The sequence below is a fragment of the Ovis canadensis genome, chromosome 1, assembly GCF_042477335.2.
Source record: "Ovis canadensis isolate MfBH-ARS-UI-01 breed Bighorn chromosome 1, ARS-UI_OviCan_v2, whole genome shotgun sequence".
Classification (NCBI taxonomy): Eukaryota; Metazoa; Chordata; class Mammalia; order Artiodactyla; family Bovidae; genus Ovis; species Ovis canadensis.
Window position 1 is genome coordinate 222,999,845 of NC_091245.1, and position 16,453 is coordinate 223,016,297.

The following is a 16,453-nucleotide window of genomic DNA, read 5'->3' on the forward strand; positions in this document are numbered from 1 at the left end:
TTACCATTTGAGCCACCAGGGAAGCCCCAGAGTTCTATAGCTGTTCAGTATGTAACAAAAGTGGGAATAAAGATTAGAAGGGGAAGTAGTAATCACAAAGGGTTAAAGGATGCAAAGGAAGGAGGCAGAAGGAAGAGGGCAGTCCCTGTGACTCTCAACAATTTTGTGAAAATAGGGATGTTTTCTGACCAGACACTTTCCAAGAAAATAATAATTTTTGGCAACATGACTTGTAGCTGTTAAGGCTGAGGTCTATGACAGTAAATGTTAAATATATTTGAAATCATTTCCTGTTTGCTGACTGGAATTATATACCACCATGTAATGGTTTTACTTCCTGTATTTTATTGATAAAAACTTTTTCTGTGGATTCAAGCTAATCTAAAGTTTTCATGTAGATTCATATGACAAGCCTCAAAAATACTGAGTTATTTTTTTCTTTTTTGCATTTTGGATACCATAAGTGAAGATGCAGGCATAACGATGGATAAAAGAACTTTTGATCAATAACATTAATTAGCCCATATAATTTACACATAGGGCAAGGATAGTGTGCATTTCTGTGACATTTTGAGGACAGGACTTCTGCTTAACTGACTTTCCTTCTGGGACCTTTGCTTAACTGACTTCTCCTTCTCTGTGACTCTTCCTCTTTTATACCATCACCTGGCTAGGCCTTTTACTCAAAGATGTAACTTGATTAGTGTAAACAAATGTCACTACTTAAGTCTTCAGGATAGAGATTTTTGTTGTTGTTGTTAAAGGTATATATTTACAGCCAGAAAGTGTCTGTTCATCCTTTGTGGTTGATTTTTATTTCATCATAAATTATTTTCTTCCAGTGTCAGACCCTCAGAAGTCATAAACTTAGGTGTGAAATATATGGAGAGAAATGTTTATAAGAAAAAAACACATGACCTTTACAATGGTGGAATTATACAAAAATCATGCAGTAAGTTATCACTGTTGATATATTTTTATTATGTTATTACTTTATAGATTGTTACAAAGAAAACAAATAACTATGCTATGTGCCAGGAATATTGGTGGTGGTGGTTTAGTCACTAAGTTGTGACCAACTCTTGCAGCCCCCAGTGGACTGTTGTTTGCCAGACTTCTCTGTCCATGGGATTTCCCATGCAAGAATACTGGAGTAGGTTGCCATTTCTTTCCCCAGGGGATCTTCTTGACTCGGATTGAACCAGGAATGTTGGTATTTCATAATGAACCTGAATAAGGTCTTGTGATCTCCATTGAATAAAGGGAAGGCAAAGAGGTTCAGAGATGTGGAGTGACTTCTCCAAGCCTTCACAATCAACAAGCGGCAGAAGTGTAAAGTCTAAGCCAGAAAACATGTGGAAAGTGCCCAGTATAGTTTCCAAAATAGAGTTGGCACTGAAATGTTAATTTTCTCCCCTAAGTGTTTAAAAGATAAAAATAAAATTAAAACTTTTTTTTCTCTCAGAAAGCCCCAAACCACACAGAACAGTGTATTTTTTATTTTTATTTTTTAGTTTTGGCAGACTAGATAAAGAATTATTTTAAAAACTAATGAAAACAAAAAAATTATTATCATACTGAAGTGTATTATTTAGATGAGTAAGCTCCATCATATAACAAGAATATTTCACTCACTACAAATCTTTTGTCACCTTATGTCCAAGGGGGTGCTGCACTTTCATAGAGCAAATATGCTAATTTCTGTTGAAATTTTTGCTGTCAAAAGATACATTATTATTTGTTAATATTCAATGCATATTTATAAACTAATCTGCTCCATAGGGATTTTGCCAAGATTACATGAAATAATTATATGTGAAGCACTTAGTGCTTGGCATATTATAAAAACTCAATACAATTTTATTACTAATATTATTAATTATTATTAGTATTATACCTTGGAGCACAACTTTTGGAATGATATATGTTTGAGTAGATGTCCAAAGTCTGCCATTTACCAATGATACTTTACAGGTTGTGAATATTTCTCCTTTGGTTTGACATACACTTGTTCTCAAAGTATGTTCTCTGGTCTACCAGAATTAGCATCACTGGAAACTTAGAAAGGTAAATTCTGGGGCCCTATGCCCACCCACTGGAGAAGGAAATGGCAACCCACTCCAATATTCTTGCCTGGAAAATCCTATGGACAGAGGAACCTGGCGGGCTCAGTCCATCAGATTGCAAACAGTCGGACATGGCTGAGCAACCAAGCCTCCCCACCCAACTAAATCAGAAACTGGAGCGGTACAAGTGGTTTATGCTTGAACAAGCCCCGCAGATGACTCTGATATCTGGTATGGTTTGAGAATCACTGACATAGCTTGTCTCTGAGTAGATGCTGGTTACAAGACAACAGAATGACAAAAGCAGTTTTTACCCTAGAGCTAACAATCAAGAACACACAGAATCGCATCTTTCTAATTAACCATTTTAGTTCCCCAACCTGGGATCCAACCCATGGCCCCTGCAGTGGAAGCAGAAAGTCTTAACCATTGGCCTGCTAGGGAAGTGCCTAGAGTCCTGACTTGAATTAAGTTTTTGCAGACTTCTTTTCCATTTGCAAGGGGCTTCCCCAGTGGCTTAGCAGGTAAAGAATCCACCTGCAATGCAGGAGACACAGGAGCCTTGGGTTCAAGCGCTGGTTGGAGAGATCCCCTAGAGAAGGAAATGGCACCCAGCTCAGTATTCTTGCCTGAAAAATCCCATGGACAGAGGAGTCTGGTGAGCTATGGTCCATGGGGTTGCAAAAAGTCAGACATGTCTTAGCGACTAAGCACACAAGCATTCCATTATCCATTTATCCCATGAAGCGAAAAAAAAAAAAACAAAAAAACTTTCCACTCTGTCTGAGACTGTGCTTGTAAAGCCACAGTTACAAGTCTTCCTTCTCATTATCTCATCATGTGAATCATAGATATACTAACGCAGCCCTGGTTTACATTATAGCACAATGAAATTGTACCTGCATATTCAAAATTTTAGATATGTTGTTAAATTAAATACTGGAAAATAGGTTTCACCTCACAAAGCCTGCACTTTTCTTGCAGAAAAAAAGAGAAACGGGTTTTTTTTTCCAAAATTGCAGAATACTCATTTTCAAGGGAAGATCACAAAAGAATACAAAATGAAAAATAAATGAATGGGGAGTCTTGAGTTTCTTTTTGTCCCTTTGAATAAAAGGACCATGGCTTTATCTTGAACAGCTGTGTTTACAGGGTTTGCTGATCACTGCAGCTGTACCAGCTGAGTAACAGGAAGGTTAAATTAAAAAAAAAAAAAAGAAGTTAACTTGGAAATGTGCTAGCTCTTTCTGAGGAATTAATGATATTGTACTTTTTTTTTTTTCCCCATCCTCCCTTAAAACCTGCTGTTGTGAAGGCAGTTTTAGGTCATTAAGCATTGGAACGTTGAAAGAGCTACCTGAAGTGAATAAACCAGCTTTTCTTCTAGACCCTGAGAAATACTTTAGGGAAGGCCCAGAGGAGCAGTGCCCCCAAATTCCAGAGTTTCCATCACTTTCTGAAAGTAAGTCCTCAACCACTGTACCACTTCATCCTTTCTCCCCAGGAAACTCAACCGATTAAGAAAACGAAATGGAGAAACGTGAAGGTAACACATGTTCGCCTTGTAGATGGCAGTGAAATGAAGTGTGGTTTGACTGTTAAGATTTATAGCTTAGTTGCTGGTCAGTGCTCACAGAAAGGACAGCTAATGGACTGAAATACATAAAAGGAATATTTTTATTTTGCCACTTTTCTGAAGTCAGAAAGCCATAAGTAATATGATTCTGCTATGAATGAGAACCCTTCCCCCCTGCCAATAATCTGAATTTTCAAATCTGATACCAGAGAAAGAGACATCCTAAGGCTGCTTCTGAACAGAATCTCTGACAATCTGGGTTTGTTCTTTTCATGTGAAACTCTGTAAATGGCGGCTACTTAAATTGTATTGTCTTAGAGACTTCCAGCTGCAATGCTAGGCTAATGGGATGAGAGGAAAAGAAAGCTTATCTTAGAACATAGAAGTGAATGGTCTCTGAACATTTGGAAACAAGATGTGCAAAAGAATGCTCTATTTTTTTCAGATTGTTATAGGCTTCCAAGTTTCTAAGAACTTAAAGAGTAATTCTGTACAAACATCCTACCCGCAAAGAGGGACACAACGGGAGTGCAGGCGATACAACCTGCTACTCGGCGAGGCACGCGGAAAGCATATGGACACCGCAGGGAACTCATTTAAAATAATTAATGAAAAGAGACATTTTCAGCTTGTAGTAGTCAAAAGATCAGAACTGCACTCTAACCATCTGAGATCTGTGGTTTTAAACTTTTCAAAAGGGGTTCAATCCTTGAGAAATAATAACCCTTGTAGGAAGGAGGCGTTTATGCTTACACTTGAGGAAGTTTAAGCCTCTTGTCTCTGCTTGCTTCCCGATTACAGCTGGTCAACATTTGTTTGTTTGTTTGTTTTTAATTCCACTTGTAAGCAGGGTACAGCTGCCATTCCTCACCACTGTATTTCCACTCTAGTTATTATCAGCTTCCTTTGCTTTTTCTCAGTTTCTCTTTTCTAAATCTAGCATTTATTTGCTCTCAGGAGGATCATCTATGATACCTGCTCATTTCCCTTTAAAAACATGAATCCATAAATGGTAGGGCTTTAAATAACTTTTAGTTCATCCGACAGGGCTTTCAGTCTATCAGCCAATTGCTTTTTCCCCAGGATGATTCATTTTCAAGAATAAACATGGGAGGACGTATCTTGTACTGCTGAGTCACAGGTGGAAGAGAATTTGGGGACCAGTAAGAAAAGATCCAGGGAGCCAGAACAAAGTGTAAAGGCAGTTCAGACGTGGAACATGTACCCCGGAGGAAACCAAGATGGAGCAGAGTCAGAATTGAGGCAAGAGAAATAGGAGAGGGAGAACGCAGAAACCTGAGAGCCAGGAAGTAGGAGAAAGAAATGATGAGCGCAGCAAATGATTCTCCTCAGACCCAGGAGCTCCTGTGTTTTTGAGGAGCCTTGCACATTCTGCAGCAGGAAAATTCTCCTTTGTTTTCAGACAACTGCTCCTCATGGGCAGGGAGGATGTGTAAGGGAAGGTGGGGGTGAATGACTGGTTGGAAATACTAAAACTGCAAAGAAACCTCTAATACATTTTCAAAGTTCAAAGAGAATTTTTTCTCCCAGATAACTTATATAATTTTTCCTGTAATTTCCACATGATTTTAAAAAGATGCTTTCTTTCTTTTGCTTTTCTATTTTATTCTTCAGCTTTTCTTTCTTTGCTCCCTTCTAAATATTTCTACTCATCTGCTTTCTCTGCAAGGAAAACAGTTCCTTTTTGAAAAAGTTTCATCAACTTGAGAGAGAGACAGATATAAACTATTGAGGGTGACGGAACGCATGACGCATGACACCACAAATGGCTTCTGTGGAAGCACCAGGCAAGAAGGCAGATTAAGTCTGTGCTGTGTTGTGCTTCACTCATGTCCGACCCTTGGTGATCCCATGGACTGTAGCCCGGCAGGCTCTTCTGTCCATAGGATGGAACCCAGGGATCAAATCCAGGTCTCCTGCATTGCAGGAGGATTCTTTACGGTCTGAGCCACCTGCCTGGGGCATAATGCTTCCCAGGTGGCCTTAGAGGTAAAGAACCCACCTGCTAATATAAGAGATGTAAGAGAAGCAGGTTCAATCCCTGGGTCAGGAAGAACCCCTGCAGGAGGCAATGGCCAATCCACTCCAGCATTCTTGCCTGGAGAAACCCATGGATAGAGGAGCCTGGCAGGCTATAGTCCATGGGATCCTAAAGAGTTGGATATGACTGAGGTGACTTAGCACACATGGGGCATCAGAAAGAATTAGTTCAAATTTCCTCTGACTAGTAGTGTTAGTCGCTCAGTCGTGTCCAACTCTTTGCGATCCCATGGACTATAGCCTGCCAGGCTCCTCTGTCCATGAGATGCTCCTGGCAAGAATACTGGAGTGGATTGCCATTCCTTTTCCCACAGAATCTTCCTGACCCAGAGACTGAACCCGGGTCTCCTGCATTGCAGGCAGATTCTTTACCATTTGAGCTACAGGGAAGACCCTGTGGACTTAAAATGGGTAGGAGTTCAAAGGGTGAGGAAGGAGAAGAGGAAGTCTAGACCAAAGAAACGTAAGGAAAAATGTAAGGAAATCAGGAGTGAAGTTGGGCAGACGTCCAAATGATTTCAAGCTGGCTGCAGTGGGTGACTTCAGACAGTGTCGTGTTGACTGAGTTTGACACAGATGAATAGAGTTGAGTTTGGAAGGTGTTGAGTTTGAGGTACTGGTGTGCTAGTTAGAAACAAAGGTCTGGAGAATGCCCCAGGATTGTAACATGCTCTGCATAATAATGGTCTTCAGCTAGCTGATACAGAAATCATGTCTGCTCATGCGTGTATTTAGCCTCCCTGGTGAATAGTGAATGCCTTCTCTGCTGGCACTTGTGCTGGATGGTGAAGGGACAGAGCTGACATGTAGAGGGACAGGCTTCAAAGTTCTTGAAGATTAGTTGGGGAAATAGATAAGGAAACAAATCATTATGTTGCAGGAAAGGGGACCTCTTCCAGGGCCTGAGAGTGGGCCCTTGTCTAATACTCAGAAATGAATTGTCTGAGGAGACATGTGTGCTGACAAAGGAAGAGACTTTATTGGGAAGGTGTGCCCAGGTGGAGGGCAGGAGGGTAAGGGAACCCAGGAAGACGGCCTTGCCATTTGGCTCAATGTGGTCTTATGGTAATGGGATTAATTTCCAGGTTGCCTTTGGCCAATCATTCTGACTCAAGGTCCTTCCTGGTGGCATGTGCATCACTCAGCCAAGATGAGTTCCAGTGGGAAGGATTCTGGGAGGGTGGAAGACTATACGGACTGGCGTCTCCTTTACACCTTCCCTGCTGATGGTGGCTTGTTGGTTCCATGTTCCTTACCAGGACTTATGGTTATTATGGTGCTTGGCCAGGGTGGGTGGTTTTAGTTAGTGTTTCCCCCTGGCAATTATGTTTTATAGCAGAGGCTATAATATTGGTAAGCCCTGGGCACTGTGGGACCACATGAAGATTCATAGATGATTCTCCAGAGAAACCAGATCATGCCTGAGCTAAATAGTAAAAGTTAAATCAATATTATTCAGATTAAAAAAAAAAGGAGTATATATTTCTTGCAAAGGAGCAGTGTATGCAAGGGTAAGGTGGTATGAGCAAGATGGATGGTGTGTGCTTAGGGAGCTATGTGTAGTCCCCTTTAAATGGCTGAGTTCTAGAAGGAACATGAGAATTAAGGCTAGAGAGGCAAATGGAAGCCAAAGCATAGAGCGCTTGGCTTGCCGTGTTAAGGACTTTGGTATTTATTTTACCAGAAATGAGGAGACATTGGAATGTTTCAGTCAACTGTTCTGAATTATCCCATTTTATCTCTTCTATTAATTCTTCAGTTTTTATATCAATTTGTTTTCATCATTATCCTTTTAATGATTATGATAAAGGTCACAATACTCTTTCTTGTGTCCTTTAGTTCTTCTTGGGGTACTAGGCTTCCAACTAGGATTACTTTCCTTCGTTCAGAACGCCCTGCAGTATTTCTTATGTCTGACGGGTCTGATGGTTAATCATTTTCCAGGCTTTTTGTTTCTGAAAGATGTGTTTATTTCATTTTGTCTTTGAAAGGATATTTTCACTGGATTTAAAACTCTAGGTAGCAGTATTTTAAAGATATTATATCATTGCTTCCTTGCTCCCATTGTTTCTGTTTATAAAGTTCCACTCTTCATACTATTGTTACTTCTTTGAATGTAATATTTTTTTATGACTTTTAAAGGTTTTTCTCTTTATGCTTGGGTTTTAGCAGCTTTATCATGCTGGGCATAAATACACTTTTCTCAGTATCTATACTGCTTGGGGTTGATAGGAATTTTTGAATGCATCTTTCTTCAATGTTGGATAATTCTCAGCTATTATCTTTATTTCTTTTCAATCATCACTTTCCAGTCCTGCTAGGATTGCTATTACACATATTTTGGACTTTAATTATATCACAAATGTTTCCTGTGTTCTTATATTTCCACTTTGTTTTCCTCTCTGGGCTTCATTTTGGATATGTTATATTGATTTATCTTTGCATTCACTAATCCTGTCTCCTTTGCAAGTCTTTTAAACCTATGATATCAGTTTCCAATGTTAGATTATATTTATATATGTGTGCATACATACATACATTCAGTTCTAAAATGCCATTTAAGTCATATATATATTCTAATTCTCAGTTGAAAATACTTATTACTTATGTTTTAAATTACTTTATGTCATCCATTTTGTCCAAATATTCTCTGTTTTCTTTAACATATTTATAATTTAAAGTCCTGGCCTGCTGACACCAATATCTGGATGATCCTTGGATCTGCTTCTAATATCTATTCTTCCTTTTTGGTTACTGGTCACATTTTATTTCTTTCTTGCAAGTCCTATAATTTTATACATTTTCTGGCACGGTTTTTTTTAATTGTATGACAGAAATTGTGTAAAAGATCTATAGGTAATGAAATTAATGTTATTTTCTTTCCTTAGTTGGGCGAACAGCATGAAGTGTGACTCGTGTTAATTCAGTTAGGAACTGAGTTCAGTCAGAGCCGGGTCATGGCTGCAGTTAGACTTTGTTTACTTTCAGTTTCAAATGTTTGTTTAAGGCCTCTCACGGTAGTGTAGTCATTGTCTTCTAAGTACTATAAGACTGCGGGAAATGTTCATCTGCCTCCCCAGTCCAATTCATGGTCTCCCACTCCATCCCAGCACTCAGATTAAGTCCTGTGGGGAACCCTGGGCACAGTTATAAAGTTCCTCTGGATTTCAGTCCACCACATCAACCCACACAGTCATCCAAAGCTCTTCTGATTTTCCTTTCCCTTTAGAAAAGTCTCTTTGTCTGTGCAAATCTGTTTCTTAGCAGTGCCTGGACAGGATTAATCCCCAGAGGGAAGAAAAGATTTGGCAATCTCAGCTCACCTGACAAGGTTCTACCATCTCATGTATTTTAATTTGATAATCTTTGTTTCCATAGCCCTCTTATGGCTTTAAGAATATAATTTCTGTAATTTATCTTTTTTTTCTTCTATCTAGTCCAGTGAGAAGGATGACCTGGGGCTACTTATATCCTACCCAGAAACAAAATTCCTTTTGAAATCTTGAAACAGGAAGATGCCATGTCCAGGTTTGCATTTTAGAAAGCTTTCTGGAAACTATGTGGTAGATGCATTATAATGGGGCTAAACTGAAGGCAGTGGATGTATCAGAGTTGTGGGAACTTGTATGACATCAACTACCTGCTTTTCCACATTCACTTTGCCTTTTACTAGTTGTTTATATCTGGATAAATTATATAACCTACAAATTCTCAGTTTTCTCATCTGTTGAATGGGACCAATGGTGCCTGGAATTGTATGGATTAATTTTAGCAGTGACTAGCCATTAATAAGCATAAATGGTAACTATTATTATTTTGAAGATAAGGAGACCCTGAAAGGAAGTAACTAATTTGAGAAGTGTTGCAGAGATAAATGAAAGGATTATGTGCCCTGGTGAGATGTTAAGACATGTATGATAGTCAGGTTTCTAGCCTGGATAACTGTGTCAATAAAAGAGGCAGTTATTGAGAGAGGACTTATAGGAGGAAGAGATGGTATAGAGTTAGTTTCAGACTGTGTTGAGACAGAGGTACGTGTGGGTCATCGACCAAGGAAAGTTAGCACTTTTCCAAGAAACTGTCTATAGTAGGGAGGAAAGACAAAGACCAATAACTGAAAAGCCACTATAAGTCAGGAGAACTACAGTCAAGGCATGTTTTAGAATTAGTTTTATGTTTTAGTTCATTTTTTTCTTCTAATTTTAGATAGAATATATGTACACTGTAAAACACTGGCTAGTAAGAAGTAAAGATATTCTAAAGAACACAGCAATAGGGAATCTAAAGAGCAGCCACTACTTCCAGGCCTGAGTTAGATGGGGGAAGATGCCCGCTAGAGCTGAGACCCAGACCTTGCGGGAGTGGGTTCATCTCCGTTTCATTGGATGGCAAGGTGGCAGAGCTGCAGGTGGAATTTGCAGAAATCTGTCCTCAGATTCTCTCCCATCCACAGGGGGTGCAGAACTCACTGCAGAGCCATGATGGGGGTGAGGGGAGGCTGTCACAGGGAGGAATCACACTGGTGGCCTTCCCCTTGCCTCCTGGGGTATTATGGAAAGTCGTTCACTGGATGGTGGCACACAGGTGGCTCTCTGCGGCAGTCACCTGAGAGCGTGACAAGGGAAACTGCTGGTTCTGGAGAAGCCATACTTGCATAACAAGAGTCTGGAGCTGGAGGAGACACGAGAGGAGCTGGGTCCTGGGGAAGCCATGATGTAGGTGTCTAGGCTGGAGGAGCAACCCTGTAGGAGGCTGGTGAGAGAAGCACCCACTTAGAGAGAAATCCAGTGTCCCTCTAGTGCCCTCTAGTGACAGAGCTCAGCATCATCCCAGCTGTTAAAGGAGAGCATTTACAGGACTCTGGCCCATATCACCTGGTGCTTAGTGGTGAAGAACCTGCCTGCCAATGCAGGAGACCTAAGAGATGTAGGTTCTATCCCTGGGTCTGGAAGATCCCCTGGAGGAGGGCATGGCAACCCATTCCAGTAGTCTTACCTGGAAAATCCCATGGACAGAGGAACCTGGAGGGCTACAGTTCAAGGGTGGCAAAGAGTCAGACACAGCTGAAGCGACTTAGCATGCTGGCACAGACCATTATCACACAGCAAGCAGTGAAGGGTAGAATGGGAACCGAGGAGCAAAACATTGGTAGTTGGCATAGTACCCTGTTCCCTGGCTATTCATGCTTTTTATTCCACTCCTGTTCTTCACAATATTTGGTAACCTTTGAAATCACAGTCATTATTCCTACCAAGTTATAAGGTGTCAATGGTTATGGTTGTCTTTTGAATAAAACCTGGAAGACTCAAAGCAATAAAGATATAGTAAGGACCAAATTTCTAACATAAGCATGGCTTCAAATCAAGACTACCATTTGCTACCTGTATGACCTTGATCAGGTCAATTAAACTCTCTATGCCTTAGTTTCTTCAACTAAAAATAGGCATCATATTTGTTACCCTCCCCATAATGTTGTGAACATTAGCACAGAGCCTGTCACCTAATCAAAGTTTAATACATTTTTTTAATTGATGATATTATTATATCATCAATAGCTTTATGACATAGGGATTATTATTGCTCCTATTTACTATATAAAGGGTCTCTGGCATAGGCTCTATGGCATAGAAGAAGAGTTTAAATAATTTATCTAGTTTTGCATAACCAGTAAAAGGTGGATTATAGTTGAGAAGAATCCATGTTATTCAGGCAGGTGTCCATGTTATTAATATTTCTAGATGCAGCCCCTCTTGCTCAAATAGTGATGAAATCACAATCCCTGGGCAACCTATTCTTATGATGATTTATAAAGCCAGCTATTTCACTTAATATTTGCCTGTTTTTATCACTTTCATTTAAAATTGTTCGTCTCCTTTTTCATAGGAGACTGTTGAATTTGAAAATTACTATCATAAATGACACTTAAAAAAATCTCAATTGAAAAATCTTAAAAAAGCTCAATCACCAATATAGCCCCCCCTCCACATTATCATTACAGAGTCTACCTTAAGTCTTTGCACTGCATTTTACGTACATTCTTGAAATCTCCATAATTACAGTGTTTGGAAGGTTATTTGGGGATTGTATGATGAGAGGCATTTTGCCAGACTTACTTTCAACACCCTAAACTATTATTTTGGAACTTGGGACAATTTTCAAACACTTCGTAACCCCCAGGTGACTTTTTAATCTTACCTACTGGGTTTTTCAGTGTTCTTCTGTACTTTCTTTCTTTCCCTTTCAAGTTGAAACATCTTTCACAATCTCTCTTTAGCTTCCAAGTTGTTCCCTGTGGGTTCTCAAACAGCTTGAAATCCCTTTTTGATATGCTTTATTCAAAAAACTGGAAGCTACTTAGAAGTGTCTCTGGGTCAGATTTTGTCAATAAATTCCCCAGAAGTCATTCAAATTGTACTTATAACATCTTTAAAACTTCCAAGGTAGAGAAAATGCTGCATTAGTGATACCTCGGGTGAGTTGTTTTGTTGATGTCGTTCTGTCAAAGACAAAATGCACAGGATAAGGTAAGAGATAACTGTATTGAAGCTATTGCAAGATGAAGAGTATTCACTAAAAAGGAATATCTCAAAAAAGGAAGGGGGCTTGCGCTGTTATAGAGACAGGTCAATGAATCCATGAGTCTTATCAGACTTGTGAGGAGGGGGGAGAAGGCCTTATCACAGAAGGAGAGAGAAAAGAGTGGTTCTTTGCTGTCATCTGTTTCCAGAACATGAGAGAATGTGACTTTCTTAACTGCCTTCATGTTCTGGTTTTACAGGATTCAGGTAAGGTTCAATGTTGTTAGCCACCTCACTTTTGTTCAAGATGAATGAATACCGCTCATTGTTGGACAACCCAGAGGTGATCATGAATTCTCTGGGTGGGGCAAAACAGTGTCGAAGAAGTCTCTCTTGGGGATTCTTGCTGGCATTGCTCCAGCAGCACCAGTTGAGCCCGATGTTAGGAGGGAGTGGCAAAGGTCAGTTGTTTCAGGAGGCAAGAATATACAATGGAGTAAAGACAATCTCTTTAACAAGTGGTGCTGGGAAAACTGGTCAACCACTTGTAAAAGAATGAAACTAGATCAGTTTCTTACACCGCACACAAAAATAAACTCAAAATGGATTAAAGATCTAAATGTAAGATCAGAAACTATAAAACTCCTAGAGGAGAACATAGGCAAAACACTCTCAGACATAAATCACAGCAGGATCCTCTATGATCCACCTCCCAGAATTCTGGAAATAAAAGCAAAAATAAACAAATGGGATCTAATTAAAATTAAAAGCTTCTGCACAACAAAGGAAAATATAAGCAAGGTGAAAAGACAGCCTTCTGAATGGGAGAAAATAATAGCAAATGAAGCAACTGACAAACAACTAATCTCAAAAATATACAAGCAACTTATGCAGCTCAATTCCAGAAAAATAAACGACCCAATCAAAAAATGGGCCAAAGAACTAAATAGACATTTCTCCAAAGAAGACATACGGATGGCTAACAAACACATGAAAAGATGCTCAACATCACTCATTATTAGAGAAATGCAAATCAAAACCACAATGAGGTACCACTTCACACCAGTCAGAATGGCTGCGATCCAAAAATCTGCAAGCAATAAATGCTGGAGAGGGTGTGGAGAAAAGGGAACCCTCCTACACTGTTGGTGGGAATGCAAACTAGTACACCCACTATGGAGAACAGTGTGGAGATTCCTTACAAAATTGCAAATAGAACTACCTTATGACCCAGCAATCCCACTGCTGGGCATACACACCGAGGAAACCAGAATGGAAAGAGACACATGTACCCCAATGTTCATCGCAGCACTGTTTATAATAGCCAAGACATGGAAACAACCTAGATGTCCATCAGCAGATGAATGGATAAGAAAGCTGTGGTACATATACACAATGGAGTATTACTCAGCCATTAAAAAGAATTCATTTGAATCAGTTCTGATGAGATGGATGAAACTGGAGCCGATTATACAGAGTGAAGTAAGCCAGAAAGAAAAACACCAATACAGTATACTAACACATATATATGGAATTTAGGAAGATGGCAATGATGACCCTGTATGCAAGACAGGGAAAGAGACACAGATGTGTACAACGGACTTTTGGACTCAGAGGGAGAGGGAGAGGGTGGGATGATTTGGGAGAATGACATTCTAACATGTATACTATCATGTGAATTGAATCGCCAGTCTATGTCTGACGCAGGATGCAGCATGCTTGGGGCTGGTGCATGGGGATGACCCAGAAAGATGTTATGGGGAGGGAGGTGGGAGGGGGGTTCATGTTTGGGAATGCATGTAAGAATTAAAGATTTTAAAATTTAAAAAATAAAAAACTAAAATTAAAAAAAAAAAATTAAAAAATAAAAAACTAAAAAAAAAAAAAAAAAATAAGCCCGGGAGGTCCTGACAGCAAAGGAGAGCTGCAAGGCAGCCTAGCGACTCAGACTGTCAGGTTTTAGCTCTCAGTTTTAGACAGATGTGAGAAGAACTGAATAAGTTTGGAGGATTGTAGTTAGATAGTGAAGAAAACTAGAAGAACTGGAAAATTGGTTCAGCTCAGTTCAGTTCAGTCGCTCAGTCGCGTCCAACTCTTTACGACCCCATGAATTGCAGCACACCAGGCCTCCCTGTCCATCACCCACTCTCGGAGTTCACCCAAACTCATGTCCATCGAGTCAGTGATGCCATCCAGCCATCTCATCCTCTATCATCCCCTTCTCCTCCTGCCCCCAATCCCTCCCAGCATCAGAGTCTTTTCCAATGAGTCAACTCTTCACATCAGGTGGCCAAAGTATTGAAGTTTCAGCTTTAGCATCATTTGTTCCAAAGAACACCCAGGGCTGATCTCCTTTAGAATGGACTGGTTGGATCTCCCTGCAGTCCAAGGCACTCTCAAGAGTCTTCTGCAACACCACAGTTCAAAAGTTGGAGTTGATAATTTGTACAAGATAATAGCCTTTGACCCAGTTTGCAGGTAGGGTACCAAAAGTGGTGTTTTCAAGGAACAGGAGCAAGTCAGTTAAAACTATCAGATGAGATAGAGTTTGCATATCCATGGCAACCTACAATTTACAAAAAGGGGCAAAATAGTTCAAAAATAATGAACTCAGCTAGAATCTGCCTACTCAGAAGGATATGCTAGAGTCAATACTGTCAATACTGGGTTTTCATTGCTCTCTATGGTTCTATAGGTAAGACATATACATATAAAATCCACCTTGCTTTATAATCCAATCTTAAATCTAGTATCAGTAAAGAAAAAGAATCTGATATTATGGCAATCTTCTTACTTGAACAAATAATTAAATACAAGGAGAATATATTTATAGATATATTCAGTTTAAGTAAGAAATAAGAGATTTCTACATGTTATTCATTCCAGGAAATTTTAGATAACTGAAGGTCCAGATTGAGCACAAAACTCAGAGACATCTTAGAAGGAAACAAAAAATCCTTCCTATTATATCTTTGCTTACATGATAGCACCATAAATTGAGTCCTACAAAATAGAAGTCATTAACGTGTGAAAAACATTTTTTAAAAGATTCAACAGATGGTTCACATCATATGTCATCAGGGAAATTCAGAGTAAAAAAGAACAATGAGTTATCACTATGCACTCATTAGAATGACCAAAATCTAGAACATTGACAGCACCAAATGCTGGTAAGGTTGTAGGGCAACCGACCAGCTATCTTCCAAAGTGGCCATACAATTTTGCATTCTCACCACAGGGAAAGAAGCTAATCTGTGCAGGTACACACTGTATGATTCTCATGACTCCTACGCTTGGGATTCTGGAAAAGGCACTGTTGTTCATCTGATATATAGTTAGTCTTCAATCAGGGGGCAAAGGGGAGATCAGATGACAAAAGATTAACTTTGCTTTATTAAAATCACTGAATCATTTTATTTTCACGAAAATGTTTGAATAGCTTCATGACCACCACATTTTTCATCATTTTTAAAATGCCTTTTGGTTATCATTATTAACAAATCTTGTTGGGCAGCCAACTATAAAATAAAGTGATCAATGTATAATGTCATCTTTTCCTGAGTAGGAAGTAGAAACTGTAAATGTTTACTGATAACACTTGATGTTAATTTTTAAGAGCAGGTGTTATGGTTAGTGGATGGATATACAGATTTGTGACATGGAAATTCACCCTTCTATTACCATAACAGAGGTCGGGTCTCAGGTCTCTGGAATATAGGAATTTCAAAGTGTGAGTAGTGAGCCTGCCCCTTTACAAGCCTGGAGAATCTTCATTCATTTGTTCATTTATTCAACATATACATACATACATATATATATATACATATATATATATATATTTACCATCTTCTAAATACCAGACACAATGCTGCATGCTAAGGGTGTATAAGATATATAGGCAGACATGGTCTGTGCACTTATTGAATTTATCACCTAGGAGCAATAACTAAATAACTGAATATAAGAAGGTACATTTGGATAGTGATATTGATAAAAAGGTGGCTTCCCAGGTGGTGCTTGTGGTAAAGAACCCACCTGCCAATGCAAGAGATGTAAGAGATGCGAGTTTGATGCCTGGTATGGGAAGATCTTCTGGAGGAGGGCATGGTAACCCACCCCAGTATTCTTGGCTGAAAAATCCCATGGACAGAGGAGCCTGGCAGGCTACATAGGGTTGCAAAGAGTCAGACACGACTGAAGCGACTTAGCATGCACACATTAACAAACGGTAT

At 39.5% G+C, this 16,453-nt stretch overlaps 1 protein-coding gene across 1 annotated transcript in view; it reads left to right on the plus strand.

The window, feature by feature from the left end:
- Positions 1-16,453, plus strand: part of WDR49 (WD repeat domain 49) — a 164,725-nt gene that overhangs the window by 137,788 nt on the left and 10,484 nt on the right. The window contains exons 16-17 of the mRNA XM_069595505.1: positions 843-952; positions 3,382-3,528. Coding sequence (XP_069451606.1) covers positions 843-952; positions 3,382-3,528 — 257 coding nt within the window. The remainder of the gene's footprint in view (positions 1-842; positions 953-3,381; positions 3,529-16,453) is intronic.